This window comes from Balearica regulorum, chromosome 2, assembly GCF_011004875.1.
Source record: "Balearica regulorum gibbericeps isolate bBalReg1 chromosome 2, bBalReg1.pri, whole genome shotgun sequence".
Classification (NCBI taxonomy): domain Eukaryota; kingdom Metazoa; phylum Chordata; class Aves; order Gruiformes; family Gruidae; genus Balearica; species Balearica regulorum.
The window spans coordinates 166,989,765-167,015,801 of record NC_046185.1 but is presented as its reverse complement, the minus strand read 5'-3'; the positions used below and the strand labels follow the sequence as shown (position 1 = coordinate 167,015,801).

Below are 26,037 nucleotides of genomic sequence, written 5' to 3'. Positions count from 1 at the left end.
TCGTGACACGTGTGTCCCCACGGTCCCCGCTATGCAGGACAGGCAGAAACGGCCCCCGAAACACGTGGGGAGGGGACGCACACGGGGGGGGGGGTGTGTGTGTGTGTGGGGGGCTGTCCCCCCCCCCGTCCAGCACGGGGCAGACAAGGGCCTTGCACACATTTATTTCCCAGAGATATATTATTATTATTAATTTTTTTTTTCTGTAAAAGATCTAAAAATGGATAGAAAAAAAAAAAAAAAGGGGGGGGGACACACACATCCCACCCCCCCCGCCCCGGCCGGCTCCTGGCCAGCGGGCATGGTGGTGGTGGGGGGAACGTGGCACCCCCCCGTCCCCAGCAAGGGGTCCCCGCCTCCTCCTCGCCCCCGTCCCTCTGCGGGAAGGGGGGTGCGTCCCCCTGTAATTGGGGGGGGGGGGGGCGGGGGTGATTCTGTGTCCCCCCCCTGCCCCGGGGGCTGCATAAGGCCACGGGCGATGGGCTGACGGGCAGCGCGGGGCTCTGCGTGTCGTGTCCCCCCCCCCCGGCTTTGCGGGGCGCAGGGGTGTCGTCCCCCCCCCCGCCCCCGTCTCTGTGCGGGGGGGGCGCGTGGCACCCCGGGTGGGTGGGTGGGTTGGGTGGGTGCTGGGTGCCAGCCTAGGACTTGCCCTCGGCGGGGTTGTACTCGGTCTCGCCGGCCGAGACCTGGGAGATGCGCCGCGTGGAACGCCACAGCCGCCGGTGGAACTGGCCCGGCCGCACCTGCGGGGCGGGTGGGGGGGTGTGGGGGGGTGGGGGTGAGCGCCCACCGTCCCTTCCCCAACCACATCCCCTTCTGCATCTCCCTGCCCTTTATCCACCTCCATCCTCATCCTCTTCTCCATCCCCATTCCCTTCCAGATCCTCACCCCCTTCTCCATCCCCATCGCCTCCCAATTGTCCATCTGCTTCTCCATCTCCATCCCCTTCCGAACATCCATCACCCCCAACCCCTTCCAAACCCCAGCCTTTGCTCCACACACAGACTCAGCCCCTTCCCCTTCCAAATCCCTATCCCCATCTGCTCCATCCCCAACCCTTTCCCAAACCCCTTCCTCATCACCATCCAGCCACCATCCCCTTCTCCACCTCCATCCCCTTCTCCACCTTCACCTCCATCCCCTTCTCCACCTCCATCCCCTTCTCCACCTTCACCTCCATCCCCTTCTCCACCTCCACCTCCTTCTCCACCTCCACCTTCACCTTCACCTCCATCCCCTTCTCCACCTTCACCTCCACCTCCTTCTCCACCTCCAACCCCTTCTCCACCTTCACCTCCACCTCCAACCCCATTCCCTCCCTTTCCCGTATCCCCTTCCCCATATGGCCCCCACCTCACCCCACCTCTGTCCCCCTCTTCTCTGGAGAGCAAGGAGAACAAGCAGAGGGCCCCAGCCCAGCGGCACCCAACGGTCACCGAGGCATGACTGCCCCCAACCCCACCACCACCTGGGCTGGGGGTCCACACTCACCTCAGCGGGCTGTCCAGCCCCCACCACGATGAGCTTGCCATCCTCCAACCCCACCAAGATATGACTCTTCTCCTTGGTGACGGACACGCTGTGGACGGGCACCCGCATGGGCACGGGGGGCACGGCCGGCCTGAGGCTGTGAGAAGACAAGTGGTGGGATGATGTGAGAAGACGAGCAGTGGGATGGGACATCTCGAGCTCCTCGGGCACCCCAGGGGGGTGGTTGGGGTGGGACAAGGTGGGTGGTAGCCCTCACCTCTGGAGGTCACGGATCTCCAGCCCGCACTGCATGGTCCCCAGCACCACGAACTCCTCCGTCAGGCACATGGCCGTCACCTCCTCGTCCAGCGGGACGGAGGAGAGGTGCTTCCCGTTCACCGAGTAGAGGTGCAGCGCAAACCTGTCCTGGAAGACAGAGCAAAGAGGGGGGGACACACACACACGCTGACGGTGATGAGGAGGAGGACACAGGGACACCTGGCCATACCTTCAAGCAGGCTCGTTGACCCACAGTGGTCTGGGCGACCACCTGCCCCTCCGGCCCCACGGCCAGGTAGGAGAGGACAGCGGGTGGTGAGCTCTCGCCGGGCGGCCGCAGGGACCGGATGAAGAGACCCCGGCGGATGGTGTGGATGATGATGGTGCCATCCTACGGGAAGAAGGGGACGTGTGGTGGTGATGGTGGCACTGCCCACCCCGTTGCCCACCCCGCCACCCCAGCTCACCTTGGAGCCCGACACCGCCATGTCCAGCTCAGTGCTGATGGCCACGCACGTCACCTCGGCATCGTGGCCATACAGGACCTGGACGGGTTTGGGAGCCAAGCCGCTGGAAAATCCACCCTGGCGTTGGGGACACGGGGACCTCAGTGACCTGGTGGCAGCGCCCACCACGAGCTCCCCCTGGCCAGAGCACAGGGTAAGGGTCAACCCCCTACCTGCTGTAGGACCTGCCACACCATGCAGGTGGTGTCCCGGGACCCAGAAATGAGGTAGATGCCGCAGAGGTCGAGCGCCAGGCAGGTGACAACGTCTGTGACACCCAGAGGGACACCATGAGCTGCTGGTCCCGTCCCACCACGCTTGGTACCCCAACCCCATGGGATGGCACCAAGACGTGTTTTGGGGTTTTGGAGATGTTGCTAACCCTAACCCCACCCCAGCTCTGAGATGGAGCCTGGACTGTCCCCAGAAGATGGGAGACGATGGGAGATGTCCCCTGCTCGCTCACATGTCCCCTGTCTCCCCCCATGGACCTACAAACTCATCGGGGCATCTTCATCGTTGGAAGAGGACGTACCTATGTGCCGGGTGATGTGCCCAACGATCTTCCCTTTGGCCAACGAGGTGATGCGGAGGCTGTTGTCCCAGTGTCCCCCGCTGAAGAGCAGCTTCCCGTCAGGGGACACGGCCAGCGTGCGGGAGCAGAGGTCCGCGCCGGGGGCGAAAGGGCCTTGCAGGAAGCGCTGGGTCCTAGTGGGGAGGGACATGGGATGGTGGCAGAGCCATGGGTGGGCTGGTGGCACCTCCGGGGACCATCTCCGGGGACCATTCATCAACTCACTTTGCGCTGGAGACGGTGGGGTCTTTGGTGAAGCTGAAGTAGTTGGAGATGTTCTTGTCATAGGGCAACCAGTTGTGGGTCCCCAACAAGCCGTTGGCACTCACGGTGACCTGGGCAGAGATGGAGATGGAGGTGATGCAGCTCCCACCACTGGAGCCCTCCTGGGGTTCAGTCCCAGTCCCCCCGAGTCAGCAGCACGCACCCGTGCCTCAGTTTCCCCACACTCACCAGGATGTCAGGCGATCCCTGAGTGATGAAGGAGTGTGCCTGGTTCTTGGGGACCACAGCTTGCACCAGGGCCACCCCATCGCTGATGCCCTGTGGGGAGACAGTAACCGGTGGGCACCCTCCTGGCCACCACCAACCCCCCCAGTCCCGGCCAGATCCCCACCCCGGGGTTGTCCTCACCTCCACAAAGAAGGACTTGAGCTGGTCCAGGTTCTCGAAGACGTTGGGTGAACGGGTGTCGAGGCGGGCCAGCCTCCGGGCAGCACTCTCCGCCGACAGCCGGGCAGGATGGGGCTCCTGGGGGGCGAGGGGACCCATGAGAAGGGGGGTAGCCCCCCAAAAGGGGCTATTCTTGGGGGAGCGCACGGGGTATGAGCTACCTTGAGCAGCTGGCAGGGCGTCTGCCCAAAGTTGCTGATGATGCCCTCCAGAGCCTTTCTCTGTGTCTCGTCGGCGATGGCATCCAGGTCCACGGCCCCTGGGGATGGGGATGGTCACGGGGGGCCACCTGGCAGGTGCCCCCCCACCTCCCTGCCCCATGGCTCACCCTCGTAGGTGCAGTAGTAGAAGACGTTGAGGGCCTCCACGGCGGCCGGGCCTCGTTGCTTGTACCCAAAAATGAGGTCGATCCACTCATGGAGATGAGCTGAGACATACTCTGACTCCTGTCCAAAGATGGGACATCAGGGTGGGCCAGGAATGCCCACCACCCCCTGTAACCACCCCCCAGGGGTGGGAGTGGAGAAGAGGTTGGGGTCAGCTCCACCATCTCACCAGAGCTTTGCGGTGCTGGTAGATGAAGTCCTCGCGGGACCGTGCCCACCGGGGCAGGACAACGTCGCCCACCTTCTCGTTGGAGAGCTGCAGGCAGCCCAGGTCGAAGCCTGCAGGCAGAGCAGGCAGGGGGTGATGGACACCGACCCCTGCCGTGCTCCCATGGGCGCTGTCCCCACGGTGAGGATGATGGGTGCTCCTTACCGTTCTGGTTCTCCAGGAACTCGGGGAAGTAGAAGAACTCAGGGATGAGCTCTTTGACGTCCACGGGGTTCTCCATGCGCGCTTGCCACGCCGCTGGCACCGAATGGAACTGCCGGTCCGAGCAGTCAAACCTGGTGGCACAGGACACCTGGTTGGAGCCCGCTCGTCCCCGCCGTGATGTTCCCTCCCCGGGGTCCACCCCCTGGGCGCCCACCTGCCGCTCTGCAGCTGGATGTGGAGGGTGGTGAAGGGCTCGGTGCGGATCAGGTAGTGCATGACGCCCGCCGCGTTGGAGTAGTGTGTGCCATAGTGGAACTTGTCCACAGTGCCCGTGGGGTCCTCGAAGCTCTCGTACCTGGGGGCGAGGTGGGGGGGTTCCATCGGGGGCCAGGCAGGCACTCCCTGCATCCCCCGTCCCTCGTTTTTGGGGTACTCACTTCTCCTTCACGTCCCGGGCGTGCCGCTCGTTGGCCACCCCGATGGGCTTGGACAGGTCCCGAAACACGGCTGGGTCGGTGAGGTCGAGGGTCTCCGAGACGTAATCCCGCAGGATCCAGGGAAACTGGGCGGGGGCGGGAGGTGGGTGAGGCTGGGGGGGGACACGGGCTCACTGGGGGGACAGTGGGGGGACACGGGGCTCACCACGGGGTATTGGGAGAGGTCGTTGTAGGTGCGCCCCGCGATCGTGTTCAGCTGCATGAGGTACTCGAAGTTGGAGATCTCCCGCAGGACCCATTTCTGGAGCGGAGGGAGGATGGCTGAGATGGGCAGGAGACGGGGCAGACCCCCCCCCACCCCATGGCTGTGCCCGTCCCATGGCCAACCCTGGTCCCAGACCATGCCTAGTCCCACAGCGGTCATCTCCATCCCATGGCCATCCCTATCCCACTCTGGCACCCTCCCTGGGAAGAGGAGATACGGAGTGGGGGTGGGCAAGGGGGGGGCGGTACCTGGGTGAGCCCCGAGGCTTTCAGCAGCTCCTGGGGCGACCGGCTGCCGAAGTAGATCTGGTTGGGGGGACGCAGGCCGAGGATGCAGGAGTACACCTTGTTTCTCACCTGGGGGGACACAGGTAGGACGTGGAGTGGCTGGAGCCCGGGCAGTGTCATGGCCCCAGGGGGGGTTTTGGGGGAGGAAAGGGTGCCACCACCTTTTTTTTGAAGTTGAGGAAGTAGTTGGCTTGGTCAATGAAGAAGAGCTCGAGCGCGGAGCGGCGCAGGTTGTAGCGGCGCAGGTGGACCTCACGCAGGTGGGACAAGGGGCGCTTAAAGTCATAGCCGATCCCTGCCGAGATGTGGGGGCACAGAGCCCCATGGGCATCATTGTCCACCCGCAAGCCAATTCCCAAGGTAGGGATGGGGGCCAGCGTCGCCCGGGGGCTGGGAGAAGCCCACCCCCAAAATGACCAGCACCCGGCGAGATGGGCTTCTGGGGGAGATGGGATGGGTGGGGGGGTTCCTCACCCCACCTTGCTCCCCCTGAGGAGCGCACTTTGTTACCTCCTTCTGTCTCCTCCTTCTCGCTGCTGCCGTCGTAGAAGTAGACGTGCTGGGTTGTCACCTCCAGGCGTCCGGGGACGACAGCCACCGTCGTGATGAGCTCGCAGTCCTCTGAGACCACCAGCTTCTCCCGCTGGTTCTGCTCCTTGGGCTCAGCCCTGGGTGACACCGAGGGTGAGGACACCCCAGTGACACCTCCAGCCTGGGCGAGCCAGTGCCATGACAGGGGACAGGGACACTCACTGGTTGTCCAGGACGGGGAGGTCCTCCTCAGCCAGTTGGTCATCCTCTAGCTCGCTCACCTTGGCCTCCTTGGCCATGGCGAGTGGGAGGGACTCGGCGGGGTTGTGAAGGTGATCAGCTCCTGAAATGAGGAGGGGGTCAACAGACACCCCCCAGCCACCCGCAGCTGGGGGACGAGTCCCACGAGGGTTGTCCATCCCACTCCCCAACTGCAACAGGGTCCACGACAGCTTCCAGCTCAACCCCACCACGTGCATCCAACGGTGACACCCCCTTGCATGGGGGCACCCCTGGGTGCCCCACTCCCATCAGCCTCACCCAGGTTGTCCCGTAGGGCGCTGGCCTCCAAGTGTTGGTCAAAATTCAGGTTGGGCACCAGCTTCAGCCTCATCCGAGAGTAGGTCTCAGCGCTTGACAGCTTCCAGCGAACCTCCGGTGGGTTCCTGGGGGGCAGGCGGGGGTGAGGCACCCTGGGGACCCCCAGCCATGCCACCCCCTGCCTGGGGACCAAGGCGGGTGCTCACCGGTCGGCCCAGGCGGAGCGGGGCGAGGTGAGGAGGCGGCACAGGGACCGCCATTGCTTCAGCACGGTGCTGTGGTGGTTGTTGGCCTGCTTGAGCACGTTGGCGTGCCGGATGTTTTCCGCCTTGGAGCGCTTCGCCGCCGGCTCCAGCACCAGCTCCTGCCGAGGGAGTGGGAGAGTGAAGTGATAGCTGGGCTGGGGCTTGGGGACATCCCTGAGGTGAGGAGCATATCCACGGGGTGATGTCCCCAGGGCAAGGAGAACGTCCCCAGCGTGATGTACTTGGGTTAAGAAGCACATCCTTGGGATATGTCCCTGGGTGAGGAGCATGTTCCCAGGGTGAGGAGCACATCCCCAAGATAACGTCCCCAGGATGATGAGCACATCCCCAGGATGACAGTCCTGGGACGAGGAGCATGTCCCCAGAATGATGTCCCCAGGAAGAGGAGCACATCCTGAGGATGATGTCCCCAGAGTGAGGAGGATCTCCCCAGGATGAAGAGCACATCCCCAGGATTAACGTCCCTAGGGTGAGGAACACATCCCCAAGATTACGTGCTCAGAGCGAGGAGCATGTTCATGGGATGACATCCTTGGGGTGAGGAACACATCCCCATGACCCCCAGATGACGTCCCTGGGGTGAGGACCACGTACCCCGGGGTGAGGACACATCCCTGAAAAAACGTCCCTGGGATGAAGAGCACATCCTCAGGATGATGTCCCTGGGATGAAGAGCACATCCCGAGGACCATGTCCCCAAGGTGAGGAGGATGTCCCCAGGATGACACCCTCGGGATGAGGGGCACATCCCTAGGATTAATATCCCCAGGGAGAGGACCATGTCCCTAGGATGACATCCTCAGAGTGAGGAGAACATCCCTTGGATGGCATCCTTGGGGTGAGGAGCATGTCCTCAGGATGAGGAGCACATCCCCAGGGTGACGTCCCAGGTGGGAAGGAGCAAGCAGTACCTGGAACATCTTGCGGCTGGCTGCCTTCTCCTGCTCCCGCCGCTGGGAGCTGCTCATCATGGCATCATAGCAGGCGTTCCAGAAATTGGACATGTGGTCGTGGCTCTTGGCAAAGGTGTCCATCTCGAACTGGGCCATGGTGGGCTGCACCTACCGAGAGAACCAGGCCAAGAGGGGAGGTGTTTGCACGGCTTGGCACCCACCAACCGTCATCCACGAGCATCCCTACCCTAGAAGTCACCCCTACAGGCTGTCCCAACCCAGTGGTGACATGGGTCACCTGAGAAGGTGTTCCCCCAACAGCGATGCCACCCCATGCCCCACAGCACCCACGTGCTTCTCGATGAAGCCCCTCCATTCCGGGGTGGTGCAGAAGAGCTGGAAGTCCTCATAGAAAGTGGGGCTGCCGTTGGTCGGGGGCAATGAGGGCAGGAAGAGCTGCAGCTGCAGGGTCTCGTAGCACTGGTCCATGAGCGTCCGAACGATGGGCACCAACCAGGAGAAGGTCTCCGACTTGGCATCCAGCGAGCGTCGCAGTGGGGTCTCCAGCTTGCCCAGCAGGTAGCAAGCCTCGTCCTTTTTGGGGGCCGAGGCGGTCTGCAGCAGGCTGTGCAGCTTCACGTACGCCAGCGAGTGCAGCTGGAGGGGGGACGTGGGACATCAGATGGGGTCACCTGCTCTGCCCCAAGGGCTGGGGTCTCACCCCGAGCCCCAGGAAGGGTTGACCCACCTGGGGGTCCTGCAGCATGATGTAGCCCACGAGGATGCGTAGACCCGTCTGGGCCATCTCCTTGAGGTCGGAGGTGCCGTTGGCCAGGTGGTACCAGACGCCCAGCTTGTCCAGCAGACTGCTCACCCCCTCGTAGATCTGGGGGGGGGGGCACAGTGAGTCCCCCACCCGGCCACGGACCCCCCACCTCTCCAGCTGGGTGGGCACAAAGCCACCAGGTCTGTTCCCATCACCCAGCCAACCTCGGCTTTGCTTGATGTGGGTTTGGGTTATGGGCGGGGGTTAGGGTATGGGTTTATGGTAAGGGTCTAGGGTTAGGCTTAAGGGTTAGGCTAAACCATAGGCTGAGGTTTGCAGCAAGGATGTAGGGTTAAGGTTTGGGATTAGGATTTAGGAGGTACGGTTAGATTTATACTTTCGAAGTTAAGGTTAGGGCTTGGGGCACAGGCTTAGGATTTTGGCTTACAGGAAGGTTGTGGGGTTAGGGTTAAGGGTTGGGATTGGGCTTAGGGCTAGGGTAAAGGGTTGAGGTTTATGGCAAAGATGTAGGGTTAAGGTTTAGGATTAGGATTTAGGAGGTATGGTTATGATTTAGGTTTAGGGTTAGAGCTTAGGTTATAGGGCTAGGGTTTTGGGTTTACAGAGAGGGTGTAGGGTTAAAGTTTAGGTTTAGGGGTTAAGGTTCAGGATCAGGGTTAGATTTACATGTTATGAGTTAGGGACAGGCTTTAGGGTTAGATCTTAGCACATAGGGTTAGAGTATAGGGTTAGGTTTACAGTAAGGTTGTAGGGTTAGGCTTAAGGGTTAGGGTATAGGATTGGGGTTAGGGTTGAGGTTTGCGGCAAGGATGTAGGGTTAAGGTTTTGGATTTGGATTTAGGAAGTACGGTTAGATTACAGGTTATGAGTTAAGGTTAGGGTTTGGGTTTCAGTTTACAGTAAGAGCGTAGGGTTAGGGTTAAGATTAGGGTTAAGGGTTGGGGGTTATGACAAGGATGTAGGGTTATGGTTTAGGATTAGGGGTTAGGGTTTAGGATCAGGGTTAGACTTCACAGCAAGGGTTAGGGTTAGATTTACATGCTATGAGTTAGGGATAGGGTTTAGGGTTAGATCTTGGCATGTAGGAGTAGGGTATCTGATTTGGGTTTGTGGTAAGGGTGTAGGATTGGGGTTAAGGACAGAATTAGGGGTTAGGGCTGGGGTACAGGACTGAGCTTCACAGCAGGAGTGCAGGGTTAGGGTTAAGGCTTAGGGTGAGCTGGGGTTTATGGCAGGGGTGTAGGGCTAGGGCTCAGGTTTAGGGGTTAGGGTTAGGTTTAGGGGTTAGGATTAAGGCACAGGTTATTGCCTAAGGTTAGGTTCAAGGGGTAGGGGCAGGGTTTAGGGTTAGGACTAACACCAGGGGTTAGCACTAGGGTTCAGAGCTCGGGTTTGGGATCAGGAACCCCTGCTCGTGCCCATCCACCTTCTCGCTCCACAGGGCCTGGTTGTTGTGTCCCTCGGAGAACAAGAAGTCCTGGAGCAGCCGCAGCAGCTTGAGGGCGTTGTGGGTGAGACCAGGCAGGGCGGATGGCCCTGACTCCTTCAGGTCCGTCAACGCCGACTCCAGCATCATCTCCAGGAGGCTGTGGGAGAGCAGGCGGCTCCGTAGGGTGGTCCTCCCTTGGGGTGCACCCCCTGGACCTCGCTCCAGACCTGGGCAGGACTTACCTGCGCTTGATCTCATCAGGGGGCCGCACCAGCTCACACGCTGTCCCCAGCTTGGTGAGGACGGAGAAGACCTGCCCACGTTCCCTCCACGCTGCATCGTCCCAGCCCTCCACCCCGCGCCAGGTGACCGAGAAGACGATGTTGGTCAGGAGGTTGCACAGCTCCTCCTCGGGTGTTTGCTGTCAATGGGGAGGAAGGGTGAGAGGTCTGGTGTCCAGTGTAGCCCGGGGTGGTGGGCACGATGGTTTGGGACTCACCTGGGGGTTGCTGGTGTTGGAAACATTATCACTGGGCAGAGCATCTTGGTAGCTGCTCTCATCCAGGACGTTTGAGAGGCTGGAGCTCTTGCGTGCTCGCATCCCCGGGAAGGGCTTGAAGCTCTCCAAGGGTGAGGGGGTGCCGGGGCCGCTGGCAGGGGTCTGCGTGCCACTCTCGGCCGTGGCGATGGAGCTGGTGCTGGCCAGGTCAAGCCCCAGGTCGAAGGGTGAGGTGGAGAAGGGTGAGAGTGGGTGGTAGACACCATCAAAGGGAGGACCATCACCAGGGTTGGAGGATGAGCGGCTGGCCCGGTCGGAGGAGTCGAAAGACTTGAAGTTGTAGGAGTGGAAGGACTTGGTGCGGCCGCTCGGGGAGATGGAGTGGTCGGAGAAGCCCTCGGAGAGCTCCTGGTCCGAGGCCTCATAGCCCAGTGGCAGGAAGACGTCCAGCTCCTGCAGCTCGGCTGGCGGTGGGCTGATCCCCTCTTTGACAGGGGGGTCCGAGAGGCGGAGGAGCTCCAGGCAGCTCCCGTTGCCCGCGTTGCTCAGGCTGTGCTGGCGGGACTCGTAGGACTCCTTGACGTAGAGCTTGGTAAGCGTGTCCTGCCAGCCGGCCAACCTCGCCAGCTGCTTCACCATGTCCTGCTGTGCGTAGATCAAGTGGAAGAGCTGCGAGAGGAAGCAGGGGGGGAGACCTGATGATGTTGCCCCGGCTCCTGGCCGCCTCTCGGGGGTTTGGTCCCTCCAAGGGGCAGGATGTTCGGGCTGGCTGCCGATGGTCCTGAGATCTTGGACCTCCCATAACCGTCAAAGGGTGCTGTGGCTGCACCACCTCCATGCTGGCATGTCCACGTGCCAACAGGCCTGTGCATGAGGTGTTACCACCATCCCCATGGTCCCCACGTTTGGGCATGGCTGGGTGCCCAGGGAGCTCAGCCCCAGGGTGACCGCTTGGTCACAGCCCCTTGCACCCAAGGTCCTGCTCACCTTGCGGCAGATATCAAGCCGGACGGTCAGCTCGGTCCGGTGGGACAGGTAAACCACGGCCACCAGGTCCTTGTAGTTGGGAGGGTCTATGGACAAGGAGAGACAGTACAGTGGTGGGACACCTCCTTCTGTCCCCAAAAGCCAGCAAAGACCCCCCAGTCCCAAGACCGACTGAGCCTCATGGGAAGCCACCAGCGATGACCCCATGCCACGTGTTTGGGATGGGTGGCCAAGGCCAGCCTGGTTTTGGCAGGGGACGCGGTACCTGCCCCGAGGACCTGCTCTGAGAGGCAGCGGAAAAGCAGCATGGAGCCGGGCACGTCGCTAAGGCAGGTGATGAGTCCCTGATACCCGATGTCCTTCAGCTTCAGGCGGTTCTTGCTACGCTCGGGGACCTTCTCATACTTCAGCATCTTGTAGAGAACCTGGAGAGGCAGAGAGGGGTGGCCACCCTGCTGCGGCAAAGCCCCGGCTCCTGGGGATGGCAAGAGGCTGGCGCTGGGGACCTGCCTTACCTTGAAGACCCTCTCCCGCACTTCATCTGAGAACTTCTTCTGCACCAGCAGTGAGAAGAGAATCTCCACGTGGCCTGGCTCAAAGAGGAAGGCGAAGAGCTGCTCCTGGGCAGGCGAGCCCTTCAGCAGGCTGTGGATCACCTCCAGCGCCCCACAGACCTGCAGGACACAGGGCTGGTTGTCCACTGCCTTCCACGTGCCCCACCAGGACCTCAGCAGCTTCTCCTCACCCATTGCCAAGTGCTGGGCCAGCCCACGGCACACCGAGGTGTTGGGGGACCCAGGTGGCCGGGTGCCATACCTGCTGCTCGTCCTGTGCCCCGGCCAGGTAGCTCAGCAAGCTGTGCATCTCCTCCCCAGAGAAGCTCCTACAGAAGAAATCCTTCACCAGACTGAAGAGGGATGTCTGCACTGTCTTGATGTCATCGGTGGCTGTAGTCTTCTCCCTGGAGGTGCTGATGGACAGACATACATGGGCATTCCCTCTGGGGACATGAACAGCCACCCTCCTGCCCCTTGTCACCCATTGATAGCACGATCCCAAATCCCACCACAGAGCCTGAGGAGCTCCAGGGCAGCCTGGTGTGGACATGCCTTCTGGTCAACCCTGCCCACTGGGAAATGTCAACCCAACACATTTGGGTCTCCGCAGGGCGTGAGCATCCCCAGTGCCACGGGCGTGCAGAAATGCACTGGGTCAGCCAAGAAGAAGTCATCAGCTCGTTGCAGAAACCACCATGCTCTTGGTGGCGGTGGACTTTGGGGCTGAGCAGTTGCAAGTCTGGATGGAGACTTGGGGATGGGACATGGCTATGGGGAGTGGAAGGTCCTGAACCCTCCACCACGCTCCTGCACCGGGAGCTTATCCCATGAGGTGCCTACAGGGGGGATATTGCCCCAAGCAAAGGGCGTTTACCCCAAACCACAGCTCTGAGGGGTGAAGCCCAGCGCCACGTCACCATTCAGGGGTCCAGGCTACAAGCCGCAGCTCACCCGTAGTACGTCCGGATGGAGTCGAGGATGTACTGCACCCCGTACTTCTTGCGGATGCGCTGCTTGTGGTCCTTGACGACGTTGGCCAGATACTGGATGTGACCTGCAGGGAGAAGGTCTGAGTGGCCGTGGAGGTTGGTTGGGATGGAGAACACCCCCAAGTACCCCCAGTTCCCACCTAAGCGGACAGCAAAGTCGCTGTTGCTCCAGATGTGGAAGTCAAAGAGGAGATGCTGGTAGAGGAGGTGCAGCAGGAGCCCGCTGCCCTCAGAGGCCACCTGCTCCATGAGGATCTGCGAGGCCATCAACGTGCTCATGTCCAGCAGCGGACCGGAGACCTGCCATGGGCGAGACGGGAGGCTTGCAGCCCTGGCGTCCTCCTTGGGGAACAGCCTTGAGGACTGTGGGATGGAGCCTTTGATAGCCCCTCTCACCTTCTGCAGCAGTGCCCCGATGATGGCCGGCCCGTGGCACTGCACCAGGCTCTCCTGGTTCACCGGGTGGTTCTGGATGAAGTTCTTCACCAGCAGCAGGAAGGCGGCCACGCTGTTCCTCTCCAGCCTGCTCTCTGCAAGGCACAGGGCAGAGCCCCACCAGTAGCCGTGAGCCGGGTGCCCACCCAAACACCTTCCTACAGCGCTGCCTGCATCTGCCTGCAAAGGGCATCCTGGAGACCCCACCGTCAACTTTTCTCTGCAAACTTTTCCCCTATTTCCCCAAATTTAAGCCAGTGAAAAACTCCGCTGCTCTGAGCTTCTCGGAAATAAGCAGCTGGGTATCGAAAGAAAGCTCGTTTCACCTATGCAGGAGAAGGCTCCTTCATGAACCCAGCCCTACTACAAGACACCAGAGACTCCACACAAAGGCAAGCCAGATGTAAGCAGGCTGAAGCTACCCTCATCTTCCCAGAACTGCTTGTTTATGACTAATTGGGTCATAACAACATTAAAAGACGTCAACGGTTTCTCCGGTTTCTCCATTTCCCTGTAACTCTTGGTGCCCCAGGCAAGACTTCTCCGGCCCGTGGTAGACACCAGCCCGGTACAGGCAGCGAGGTTACCCCCAGCCACCCGAGCAGGATGGCTCCCACTCCACATCCCCTGAGGTCCTCACCTGAGGACTTGCCCAACGGGATGAGCATGCCCTGGGCATTCCTGGAGGACGTCAGCTCTGGCCCCACCAGGTTGTTGGTCTCCTGCTCATCCTCGGGCTCCTCCTTCTTGGACACCACTTGGTCGAGCAGGGGCAGCAGCACGCCCATGCCACCCACGCAGTTGACCACGTCCTACCGGAGGGAGGCGAGAGGCTTTGCTGGGTGCTGTGTGGTGAGGGCAGCGCAGAGGAGGAGGTTGTACATGCACCCAGGGTCCATCCTGCCTGCTCACGGCTTCAACCCAAGCCAGGAAGAGCCCAGCCCTGCGGCTAGCAAAGACTGTGGTGTGCCCAGACCCATCCTACAGCACCAACCTAAAACAGGTCCCCAGAAAGCACCCGTTCCCCTGCAACGGCCACCCATGGTGGCCACCCTGGACACTGAGGACCTATGGGGCAGACAGGTCCTTGGTGGACCCAATATCACGTAGCAGAGTCCCTGTAGGGACCAGGGGAACCACCATGGCCATCCAACGCCCCATGGGGGTCCTGTCCTGGCCCTGTACCCAAGGAGGGGCCCAGCTGCCTCCATGCCACGGGGTAGATGGGCCAGGATGGACCACCCTGTGCCTAGCGTACCTTGATGTCCCAGTTGACCACCTTGTGCCCTGTCAGCCTCCCATCCAAGCTGTGGCTGGGAGAGAGGTCCAGGCAGATGTTGTTCCTGCAAGCCTAGAAGAGAGCACCATGGGAGCATCTTCATGCTCCTGGAGATGTCACCTATGGCAGAGGGTCCACCAGGGCGTTGGCTTTCCTCACCTGTGGAGTGTAGTACAGCAAGAGCTTGCTGCTGAGCTCCACCAAATCACCTTCCAGCGTAAAAGGTGATGTGACATTTGGCCCTGGGGGAAGAGCATTGGGATGAGCTGAGGCATGGTGGGGGAGACCCTGGTTGCCACCAGCACCGCCGCAGACGTCCCCCACGTCTCACTCCGACACACCTGCGCAGAAGAGCGCCTTGACCTGAGCTTGCTGCAGAGCCTCGCAGAAGATGGCCACGGAGCCCAGGTGACCCTCCAGGGAGGTGGGACTGCCCCACTCGGTGTCCTGGCTGCCAGCTGCCGTGGTGGCCACCACCCCCTCGGTGGGGGGCTGAGTGGGGGTCCAGGCGTGGGGGCCGAGGGCGGCGGGGACAGACTGGGAGCGGCCGAGAGCAGGGCGCTGGGTGAAGACCAGCTCCGGCCCGTGGGATGCTGGTGGGTGGCTGGTGGTGGTGGCAGTGGTGGTGGTGGTCCGGTGGCCCGCAGAGCCAATGCAGCAGGAGGTGAAGGACTGGAAGGGAGAAGGTGCTCAGCCCCCAGCCCCATGCCATGGGGAGGGGTCCAACCAGGCGTGGGGTCGGGTCCCCCACCTCATGGAGGGAGGGGAAGCGGAGCTGCGCCGTCTTCCGCAGGTGTCCATCGGTGTAGATGCTGACGATGTTCTGGCCGAAGGGCCGACGTCCAGCCACGTGGACAATGTCAACGCAATGCTGGGGGGATGGAGAGGGGGTGTCAGGCATCCTGGTGTCCTCATTGTCCCCCCCGATGGGGACGGGGATGGGAACGGGGATGGGGGTGATGCTCACCCAAGCCGAGTCGTTGAAGGCAAACTCCGGCAATGCCACCGTCATGTAGTCCTTCTTGGTGCAGACGGCCACCACCAACACACCGCCAGCGGTGAAAAATGCCTCAAAGCCCGTCCCGCCAGCCGTGAAGAAGCTGGTGGATGAGAAGCACGGCGGGGATGATGCTGCTGCCCTTCCTCATCCTCACCTCAGCCCCCATGGTCCCTCCATCGAGCATCACCTGTAGAGCTGCCTCCTCTTCGGCCTCACCGGTGGCTCGGGCTCCTCCTCGCTCAGGCACAACCAGGCGTGGAAGGCGAAGGCACCTCCGGGCCACTTCTGGACGGCGGGCACCATGATCCCCGCCATACCGGGCGTCAGATCGAAGCACTGCAGTGCCCGGGGGGGTCCCTCGGCCCGCGCCATCCCCGAGAGCGCCCGGATGACGGGCGCCACGTAGGGATGCGGTCCCCGACCCCGCTCGTGCCGCAGCAGCCGCAGCAGCTGCCGCAGCTCCCCGGGGCGGATGGAGAGGCTGCCCAACGCCCGCAGCAGCTCCAGTAAATTTTCAGAGCAGGCAGCCGGCAGCGCCGGCTCGGTGGCCAGGGCACCCAGCAGGCAGCCCACCATGCCGGCCTTGACGCAGGTGAGGCGGCTGGGCAGGGAGGCTTCGCAGAGCCGCCGCAGCTGGTCTGAGAGGAAGACCTGCAGCTCCCGGCACACCAACGCCGGCAGCCAGGCCAGCAGGATGAGCAGGGGTTGCTCGTTACGGATGGGGCGCACCGGGAAGGAGCTGTGGTCGCCTTCCACTGCCTGCCGAAACACAAGAGCCGGTCGGTGTAGCCCTGATGCTGGGGAGAGGGACAGATCCTCCCCCTGGTCACCCCAGGCTGGTGGCAGAGACTCTGTGCATCAAGTGCTTTGGAGACTCCCGTGCATCAAGTCTACCAGAGATCCTGGAGCATCAAGGGCCTTGGAGAACCCCCATGCATCGAGTGCCTTGGAGAACCCCCATGCATCAAGCATTTTGGTGGCCCTTGTGCATCAAGGATTTTGGAGACTCCCATGCATCAAGCATTTCAGAGCCCGCTGTGTATCAACCGCCCTGGAGACCACCATGCATCAAGCATTTTGGAAACTCCCGCGCATGAAGCACGTCAGAGATCCCCAGGTATCAAGTGCCTTGGAGACCCTGTGCATCAAGCATTTTGGAGATGTTGGCACATCCAGCCGCACCAGGACAAGCACCAAATCAGAAAGGGCTCACATCTCCCCAAAGCTGAGCATGACTCCAAGCTAAAGATGGCCCCAAGATCCCTCGGGAGGGAGCCGATGGGAAACTAGCAGGGTGGAGAGGACTGAGGGTTGAGGAATGGGGCTGCCGGGGGCTGAGTTCCACCACGAACCACCAGCACTGAGGGCTTTGCTCAGCGTGGAGAAGCGGGCATGCTCACCATGTTGAGGAGCTCCTGGAGCAGGCGTTGGGTGGGTTGGCCTTGACTCCTCAAGACCTCGTAGAGGTGGGCATAGCCAATGCGCTCCTTGAACACCTCCTGCAAGCACCCGGGCACGTGGGACCCTGTACCGAGCCCCACCACGTGCTGCTTTCACCCCAGCCCACCTCGCAGCGTGAAAACCCCCAAACCCAGCCATTTTTGGGGTGTCTCCCCCACCCTGGTCCCCCACCTTGGCCGAGGGAGAGTTGCTCATGATGGCGGTAAGCACTCGGATGGCATGGACTGCGATGGCGTCAGAGCGGCTGTTGAAGACCTGCGGAGACATGGTGAGTCTGCTGAGCCATGGGGTTGGGGGGACACTGGTGGTTTGGTTATGGGGGGGCCCCACTTGGTTATGGGGTGGCCCCACACGATACCTGCTGGAGCCCATCCCCGTCTGGCGGCTGCACGGGGACCTCGTTCCGGGCTTCACTCGCCTCCCGCGAGTTGCTGAGGTAGAGCTGTGGGACACGGGGTGGGCGTCAGCCCCGATGAGAAGCACCCGGTACGGGGCGGGGGGAAGAGGGAAGAAGGTTATGGAGTGTCCCCACCCCGGGGATGCTGCTGCAGCGCGGCCACCCCATCCCAGCATTGCTTAGAGCCAGGAAGGGTGAGGGTGGAGATGAAGGTGCCCAACCCTGGTGTCATCAAGAGAGGACACCAACGTGGCCACCCTGGTACCTTGCTGTTTTGGAGGAGGCGGATGATGTGCTCGAAGCAGTTGTTGCTGAGAAAGACGGCTTGGAGGACCGGCCGGTCCTCACAGTTCAGCATGGCCGGGATGGCATCTACGGCGAGGCGGAGATGGCTCAGCACCCATCCCACGTCCCCAATCCCCATCCCCGTCCCCATCCACCTACCCAGCATGAGGACGCGGAGAGCGACGAGGCCGCCGGCCGCTTCCGGCGCCAAGGAAGCGACGGGCAGGTCGGAATTGAGCACCCTGAAGTAACCATCCAGGAGGACGCGCAACGGCACGGGGCCGGCGCCGGGACTGCTGCCGTGCAGCACGTGGACCACGGCCACCACGCCGCGTAACGCCAGCTCCAGCAACGCGGGGACAGGGGACGTCCCCCCGCCTCCCCGCCGCAGCACCCCCAGCAGCACCTCCACCGCCACCGGCGTGATGGCCCGCAGCGCGTTGGGCTGTCGGGATGACGGGGGAGGAAGAGACAGGCTTTCATGTCGCCTATCGCGATATAAAAATCCTTCATTTAAGCTATTAACGCCGAGCCCGACGCCTCCAGCGTTGCAGGTTTTACCCGTGTCCGTCCCCCCCCAGCTCCTGGGCGCGTGCAAATTAATTTAAAGCAAATTTCAGTGCTATTAATTAAATCCTGATTTTTTTTTTTTTAAGCATCGGGTTAATTACAATCTATTTCTGTTCAAATTTATTCAGCCAAGAAGTTCTCATCTGCCATCCCAGTGCTGAACCAGCAGCTTCAGCTCAACCCCTTCTTTAATTTAATTATTTTATTTTATTTTTTAAGGTTAAAACCAACTGAATTTTGGGCCGGAATTTTAAATACGATTTTTAAAGGCTTTTGAAAATTTAAACGGTTTAATTCCAGGGTTTATCTCGCTCGGAATAAAGAAAGATTTGGGGTTTATCATTTGGACGACAATCCCAAGTCCCCTCTGATCCCCTTTCCAACACTACCTTGGATCCGGAGAGGATGGCCCCAAAAAGATGGATAAGTCGAATTTGGAGTGTTTCGGGGAGCTGCGTTCCGGTTTGGAAACTCTCTGTGAGGATGAAGAGGGAAAGATTTACTTTGGGGAGTAAGCAGGGGGAAAAAAAAAAAAAAAAAAGGGAAAAAAAATCCCTTTTCTACCCAAATCCACCCCGTGGCGGGCGCTGGACCCTGCCGATGACGGAGACGAGGACGCTCAAATTTTTTGCAGCTCTGGTCGGTGGGTTATTATTATTATTTCCCCTCCCCCCCTCTAAATAAATGAGGTTTTGCTCAAAATTAGGGTTCAAGTTTGGGGATTTACAGGCGGTTGGGAGTTTTAGGTGATTTTTTTTTGTAACGCCTTTTGCCTCGGAAAGGGGTTTTTTTTTTTTTTTTGGGGGGGGGGGGCTTTCCCGGAAAAAAAAAAAAATTCAAAAAAATCCCCTTTGCATTGATTTTTGCACGCTTCCCAGGTCGCTATAGGATCCTATACCTGCCCGGGGGGGGGGGGGGGGGCAGGTATAGGATCCTATACGTACCCTCAAATCATATACGCCCCCCACCCCACGGATTCTCTACGTGCTCCTGGATCCCGTCTCCAATCTCAGCATCCCTCTACCCGGATGCTCTACGTACCTACGGATCCTGTACCGACCCTTTACGCGTCCCCTGATCCCGCAGCGGGCGATGACGGGGTGAGGAGGGTGGGGGGGGTGGGGGTGTCGGGGTCTGGGGTCCGTCCCCCCCCCCCCCAGTTTTACCTTGGAAGAAGGCGCCGAATTCGGGGGGCAAAGGGGCCGGGGTGAACTTGTATTTACTCTTCTCCTTCGCGCTGATGATTTCCCTGGAAAGAGAGGGGTGAGGGTGGGGTGGGGGGGGGGGGGGATGTACGAGGGGGGGTGGAGGGTTTTGGGGTGCAGTGGGGAGGGGGAGGGGGGGGTGGTGGGTGTCCGCTCACCCGCTCAGCTGCCGTCGCCAGGTCTGGTAGGGGTCGAAGAGGCACTCGCAGAGATGCAGGGCGTAGAGCATCCCGCTCTCCAGCTGCATCCCGCTCCGCTCATCCGCCTGGATACTCTTCAGCTGCCGGAAAATCGGAGCGGGATTAACCCTGCTCCTTCTCCCCACCCCCCCCACCCCCCAAAAATAATCCTCCTCTGGCTGAGCCCCCCCGCCCCGGTTCCCAAAATTGGGGCTCACTTTGCTCGTGCAGATCCGCAGCAGCTTCAGCACCTCCGGGATGAAGCCGGAGGTTTTGTCCGCTTGGATGTTCTCCAGGTTCCTGCGAGGATTTTTTGGGGGGGGGGAGGAACACATCGGGGGGGGCGGTTAGTGTATCATGGGGGGGTTTATGCACCTGGGGGGGGGGGGGGATAACGCAGCAGCCGGCGCGAGGTGGGGTACGGCCTCAGCTGAACCCCAAGAGTGGCTGGGGAAGGGGGGGGGGGGGTGTCCCCCCCTCCCCGGGGACACGGAGGTGGCGGCTCCGTGGGGACGCTGCTGCCAGGGATCGGCCTACGACGGGTGGCAGGGACAAGGAGGGGGGGGGATGCAGTTTTGGGGGGGGACGACAATGATGCACTTCATGGGGGTACGCTGTGTTTGGGGGGGTAAATGCTGTGGTTTGGGGTGACGTGATGCACTTCGGGGGGGGGCAACGATGCGCTTTTTTGGGGGGGATGTCGCACTTGGCGGGGGGGGGGAATGTGCTTTTGGGGAGGGATGCTGCGCCTCAGTGGGGGGGGATGCTGCGTTTTGGGGGGATGCGGCACTTCACGGGGGGGCGATGCCGCGCTGGAGGGTGGGGGACGCTCTGGTTTGGGGGGGGGGGGGGGGCAGAGGTGGGGGGCACGCACGCCCAGGAAGGCACCGCGGCGGTTCGGGACCGGGGCGATACCGGTTTGGTCCCTTCAGCGACGAATTGTTGGGGGGGGGGGAGCTGGGACCTAGAGATGGGGGGGTCCCCTCAGTGGCCCCCCCTCCCAGCACCCGACGGGGCGGGGGGGCAGAGCCGGGCTGCGCTTGGGCCCGATCCTGCGACGCCGGGAGGACCAAACCCAGGAGCACCCATGGGTGGTGGTGGGGGGGGGGTGTGTGGGGGTGTCACCCACCTGGAGATGATGATGAAGAACTTGAGGAGGAGCAGCGCCTGCCCCAGGCTGCCCCCCCCACCCTCCTCCCGCGGGACCTGGGCCACGCACTGCCCCAGCCGCTGGCTCAGCACCTGCAGCACCTCCCGCGGCAGCACCGGGATCTCCGACAGCGACTCCTCCGGCCTGCGGTGCGGGGAGACAACCAGGGTTGGCAGGATGTGACCCCCTCCCCTCCCCTCCCCTTCCCCAAGCTTCAGACCGGATGGTTTAAAAACCACGGCGAGCGGATGAGCTCCCGCCGCGACAACCCCCAAATTTAGCTGTGGGTGTCAGCCCCTGCACCCCGCGGGGTGGCACCCGAGGGTGCCGGGGTGCTCCTCACCTCCTGGGCTCCAGCGAGGGCAGGGCGATGATCTTCTCGAAGTTCATGACGAAGGCTTCCAGCCACTGCTGCAGGTAGGAGAGGTCCTTCTGCAAGGGCAAGGGGGGGATGGAGCTGCTGGCCAATCAGATCCCACCGTGACCACCGCTCCGGAGGTATCAGCCAATCAGCAGCCAGAGGGGGCAAGTTTCTCCCCCCCCCCCCCCAGGAGCCGCTGGTCAATTGGCAGCGGGGGTGTGAGCTGACCAATCAGCACACAGAGCAGTGCAACCTGTGGAACTACTGGCCAATCAGCACACAGAGCAGTGCAACCTGTGGAGACACTGGCCAATCAGCACACAGAGCAGTGCAACCTGTGGACCTGCTGGCCAATCAGCACACAGAGCAGCGCAGCCTGTCGAGATACTGGCCAATCAGCACACAGAGCAATGTAAACCTGTGGAGATATTGGCCAATCAGCACACAGAGCAGCGCAACCTGTGGAGATACTGACCAATCAGCACTCAGAGCAGCAAAACCCGTGGAGCCGCTGCCCAATCAGCACCAAGAGCAGCACAACCTGTGGACTTCCTGACCAATCAGCACAACCCGTGGACTTCCTGACCAATCCGCGTCCAGAGCCACATAACCTGTAAAGCCGCTGACCAATCAGCGGCCAGCGCACCTGCCGTTATAGACAACCACCAGCCAATCAACAGCCAGAGCTGCCAGCCCTTAAACACAACTGCTGGCCAATCGCTTGCACAGAGTACCTCGCCCCTGGACCTGCCGACCAATCGGCACCTAGAGCGCCTGCCCCTACAGGCAGCTGCCAGCCAATCAGCTCGGGCAGCCGGCACCGCCTGTCACAACCCCCCCAGCCCGGCAGTTGTGCAACGGCGTGTGCAACAGCGTGATTCACCCACCGCGCCCCGGGGCTGGGCACCCCCCACCCACCGCACCTTGGGGGCACCCGTGTCCCTGAGCACCCCAGTGCAGCACCCCGGGGTGCCCCACGTCCCCGCGCGCCCCCGTGCAGCACCCCGGCGTCACCCGTGGCCCTGCACACCCCCATGCAGCACCTTGGGGGGACCTGTGTCCTGAGCACCCCCGTGCAGCACCCTGGGGTCACCCATGTCCTGCACACCCCCATGCAGCACCCCGGGGTGCCCCACGTCCCTGTGTATCCCCATGCAGCACCCTGGGGTGCCCCACGTCCCCGTGCACCCCCATGCAGCACCCCGGGGTGCCCCACATCCCCGTGCACCCCCATGCAGCACCCGGGGGTCACCCATGTCCTGCACATCCCCATGCAGCACCCCGGGGTGCCCCACGTCCCCGTGCACCCCCATGCAGCACCCTGGGGTGCCCCCAGCCCAGGCAGGGACCGTCCCCCTTGGGGACATCCCGCTCCCCAGGAACACGGCGGGGGGGGGGCGGGCCCGATGCCTCCCCGGGCACCCACAGCACCACCATGGCGGGGGGGGACCCCGAGGGGTCGCACGCTCCCCCCAGCAGCATCCCCCCCCCCCAAACTCCCCCCCCCAGCCCCCCGACACCCCCATCCGAGCCGGCGCGTCGCCTGCGTCACCCGTTCCCCCCCAAAACCCGCCCCCCCCCCCCCCCTTTACTACCGGGTACCGCTCAACCGTAAGCGCCAGCATCCGGTGGGGCGAGTTGGGGGTCCCCCACGTACCCCCCGTCCCCTGGCCCCCCCATACCTGCCCGGTGGGGTGCCCGTGGCCCTCCATGACCCCTGCGCAGCCGGGCCGGGATGAGGTGTGTGTGTGTTTTGGGGGGCCGGCGGGGGGGGGGGGGGGAGGGAGGGAATGTTGTTATTTGACGTTCCCCCCCCCGCACTTCTCTCGCCGCCGCCTCGTTTTGCACAAGAGCAAAGCGCCCGAAAAAAAAACAACCAAACCCAACCAAAAACCACCAAAAAAAACCACCCCCCCCCCCCCCCCCAAAAACCCAACCCCTGACACAGAGCATCAGGAAATGCCAAGTCACTCGCCGCCCCAACGGCGCTTCCTCCCCCCCCCCCCCGCGCCTGGCCACCCGGCACCGTTTCGGGGTGTCTATCGGGGTGTCGTCGGTTGTCCCCAGCCCCGTGCGTCCCGAGAACGCGATCGAGGTCGCGACGGGGCGATCGACGTCCGCCGGAGCCAGCGCACGGCCCGCAGCTCCGGCCCGGCTGGTTCCAGACCCCACGAGATACCGGGTGGTGCCCCAACCCCGCGAGCCCCAAACGCTGCTGCCGCCACCTTCGCGCGCCCGACGCCAGAGCGCGCCGAGTTCGCCGGTTCTCAGCGGCCTTCCCGCCCCGCCGTTCCCCCCCCCCCCTTTGCACCCACCCGGTGCCGACGTCCCATGCCGGCGCGGTGCTCATCGGGCCGGTGCCGGCGGCCGCCCCCGCTGGTGCCCGTCCCAGCCGGTTGCCGGCCGGCGGAGCCTGTTGGGTGGCTTCTGGGCTCAGCCGGCGCGGTGCCGCCTGGGAACGTTGCGCCGGCACCTCCGTCCCTCGCTGGCGCCGCCAAAAGCACGGGACCCCCACCCGCCCCCCAAAAGTGACGGTGGCGAAGCCGCCGGGTTGTCACCTCCTTGCCGTTGAGCCCCTTGGGGTGACACCGAGGGGCCCGGCGGCGGCGGGATCCCAGCGGGGTCCCCAACACTCTCTGTCACCCCCCGGGCTGGTGCGGGACAACGTGGCCGGCACCGTCCCGCGGCCACCCGGGGGGACACCCCTGGGGACATCCCTGTCCCCCCGCCAGCACCGGCGGCGCGGTGACGTGAGCTGCGCCCTCTTCTAAAGCCGCGACAGGTAACGCGTCGGCTGGCGGCGCGCGGCCCTCGGCAGATGTCACCACCTGGGCAGGGGGGCTGTGGCAGGGGACGTTGCCGGCGAGGTGACGCTCGGACCGGTGACATCGCCCACCCGGCAGCGGGATGGTGGAAGGACATCACCGCGGCTGAAGGCCAGCGCGGTTTGGCAGCGTGGCCCGGCCGGGGAGGTGACACCCAGGTACCTCTCGGAGGTGGCACGGACGCCCCGTCGGCGCACGGGCGCACCCCGACGGCGTGGCACTGGTGTCCCCAAGCGGGACGCGCAGCCGGTGGCGCAGAACGCGTCCCCAAAGGAGCGCGCACACGCCGACGGCATGGGACGCGTCCACGTGTGCGCACCCTGACGGCGACGCACGCATCCTCGTGCGAGCTTGCACGCCCGACAGCACGGCGGGCGTCCCCATAGGGCCACGCACACCCTGACGGCGTGGCACGCGTCCCCGTACGACCGTGCGCGTCACGCACGTCCCCGTGACGCGACACACGTCCCCCGTACAGACCGCGCGCACAAACCAGCGTGGCACGCGTCCCCCGTTCCAGCACGCTCGCCCCGATGGCGCGGCACCTGCCCTCGCGCGAGCGCCCGACGGAGCGGCGCACGTCCCCGTGTGACCGTGCACGCCCGCCGCCGCGGCACGCGTCCCCTGTCCCAGCACGCAGACCCCGCCGGCGGGGCACGCGGCCCTCACCGCCGCGCGCGCCCAACGACGGCGCGGCGCGCGTCCCCGCGTCAGCGTGAACGCCGCGACGGCGCGGCACGAGGCCCTCGCGAAGCCGTTCCACTCCCCCGCGTCCCGCCGCGGGATTTTGGGGGGTTATCCCACCCGCACCCATCCCCGTGCTCCCGGTAACCCCAATCCCGCCGATCCGGGGGGGGGGGGCGGCCGCCTCCGTGGCCGAGGGGACCCCGAGGATGCTCCGACCCCTTTTCCCGGTGCTGAGCGAAGGGGGGTGCAGGGTGGTTTGTTTTGGGGTGCAGAAGAGCCGGTGGGTCCCGGGGGGGTGGGTGTCGCGGGGTTGGACGGGGGGGGGACAGAGGTGACGGCTGTCCCCATGCCCAGCTGGGACCAGGGTGGTGCGTTCCCCCCCCCTTGGTGGGGTCTGGGGGCCCAAATGGGGTCCCTTCACCCCAAAACCCTGGCTGGTCACCCTGACCCGTGGGTGCAGGAGCCTGGGGTGACATGGGGGGGGGTGGGGGTGTCTCCTCTTCTCCAGGGTCGTGTCCTGTCCCCCCCCCCAACTTGGGGACAATTAAGGAGAAAACGAAGCGCCAGGGACTCCGGGGTGGGGTGGGGGGGGGTGTCCTGCTCGGGGGGACCCCCCAGCTCCCCGACTACCGGCTGCCCCCCCCCCCGGCCAGAGCTGCTCCAGGGGAGGGAAACACAACGCGGGGGGGGGGGGCTGGGGGGTCCCCCCGAGAAGGTCACCCCCCCTGTCCGTGTGTCCCCCCCCCCCCCCCAATGTCACCGCGGCCGCACCTGCTGCCGGGTGGGGGCGCAGGGACCCGGGGGGGGGGGGGGGGGCGCGGATCCCTCCCCCACCCCCCAACTCTCCCGAGTGGGTATAAGGGGGTGCGGACCCCCCCCTGTCCCCCCGGGTGGGGTGCGGGATGCGGCGGGAGGGGGGTGCCCCACGGGTTGGGGGGCGTGCGGTGACCCACGGAGGGTGGCGAGAGAAACACGGGGGGGGGGGGGGGGGCGGGGGGGGGGGGTCCGGAGGGGGACACGGGGGATCGCGGACCCCGCGATGCAGCAGTGGGGTGCAGGGGGGATGCGGTGTCACCCCCCACGGAGGGAGGGGGGGTGTGTGTGTGTGTGTCGCGTAGTGGGGTGCGGGGGGGGGGGGGGGGGACACACGACACACGACACCCACCCGACACGGTGCCCCCCCCCCCCCAAATGTGGAATCCCCCCCAGGCAGGAGGTACAGGCAGGGGGGGTGCGGGCAGGGCTCATCCCCCCCCCCACGCAGGAAAGGGGGAACGCAGGCAGCGGCGGGGATGGGGGGAAAGGGGTGCTGTGCCCCCCTCCAAAAATAAAAAGCAACACCGGGGGCGGGGGGGGGGGGGGGGAATCTCCGGTGCCGCCCTCACCTTGGCGAAGTAGAGCATCCAAAGCTCGTAGAGCCGCTCCCGGGAAGCCATGCCGGGCCGGCACGGCTCGGTACGGCACGGTACGGTACG

At 63.4% G+C, this 26,037-nt stretch overlaps 1 protein-coding gene across 1 annotated transcript; it reads right to left on the bottom strand.

The window, feature by feature from the left end:
- Positions 1-529: 529 nt before the first annotated feature.
- On the bottom strand, positions 530-26,037 carry NBEAL2 (neurobeachin like 2). The gene is made up of 55 exons (XM_075746882.1): positions 25,948-26,037; positions 21,033-21,121; positions 20,669-20,833; positions 19,758-19,839; positions 19,519-19,640; positions 19,322-19,404; positions 18,545-18,630; positions 17,745-18,030; positions 17,566-17,672; positions 17,262-17,345; positions 17,075-17,158; positions 16,843-16,941; positions 15,630-16,201; positions 15,410-15,542; positions 15,194-15,313; positions 14,784-15,114; positions 14,602-14,684; positions 14,422-14,514; positions 13,804-13,975; positions 13,125-13,258; positions 12,869-13,028; positions 12,691-12,793; positions 11,999-12,152; positions 11,698-11,856; positions 11,448-11,607; positions 11,183-11,268; positions 10,196-10,864; positions 9,939-10,117; positions 9,694-9,853; positions 8,229-8,366; positions 7,832-8,137; positions 7,499-7,648; positions 6,528-6,685; positions 6,322-6,446; positions 6,004-6,124; positions 5,761-5,918; positions 5,412-5,545; positions 5,212-5,319; positions 4,904-4,999; positions 4,699-4,823; positions 4,476-4,616; positions 4,262-4,392; positions 4,058-4,167; positions 3,831-3,948; positions 3,664-3,761; positions 3,464-3,580; positions 3,284-3,373; positions 3,056-3,165; positions 2,792-2,964; positions 2,430-2,524; positions 2,218-2,334; positions 1,980-2,141; positions 1,749-1,897; positions 1,493-1,628; positions 530-743 (listed from the first exon to the last, which is right to left on the bottom strand). The coding sequence occupies exons 1-55, from the start codon at positions 25,996-25,998 to the stop codon at positions 639-641; spliced, it is 8,277 nt and encodes a 2,758-aa protein (XP_075602997.1). The 5' UTR covers positions 25,999-26,037; the 3' UTR covers positions 530-638.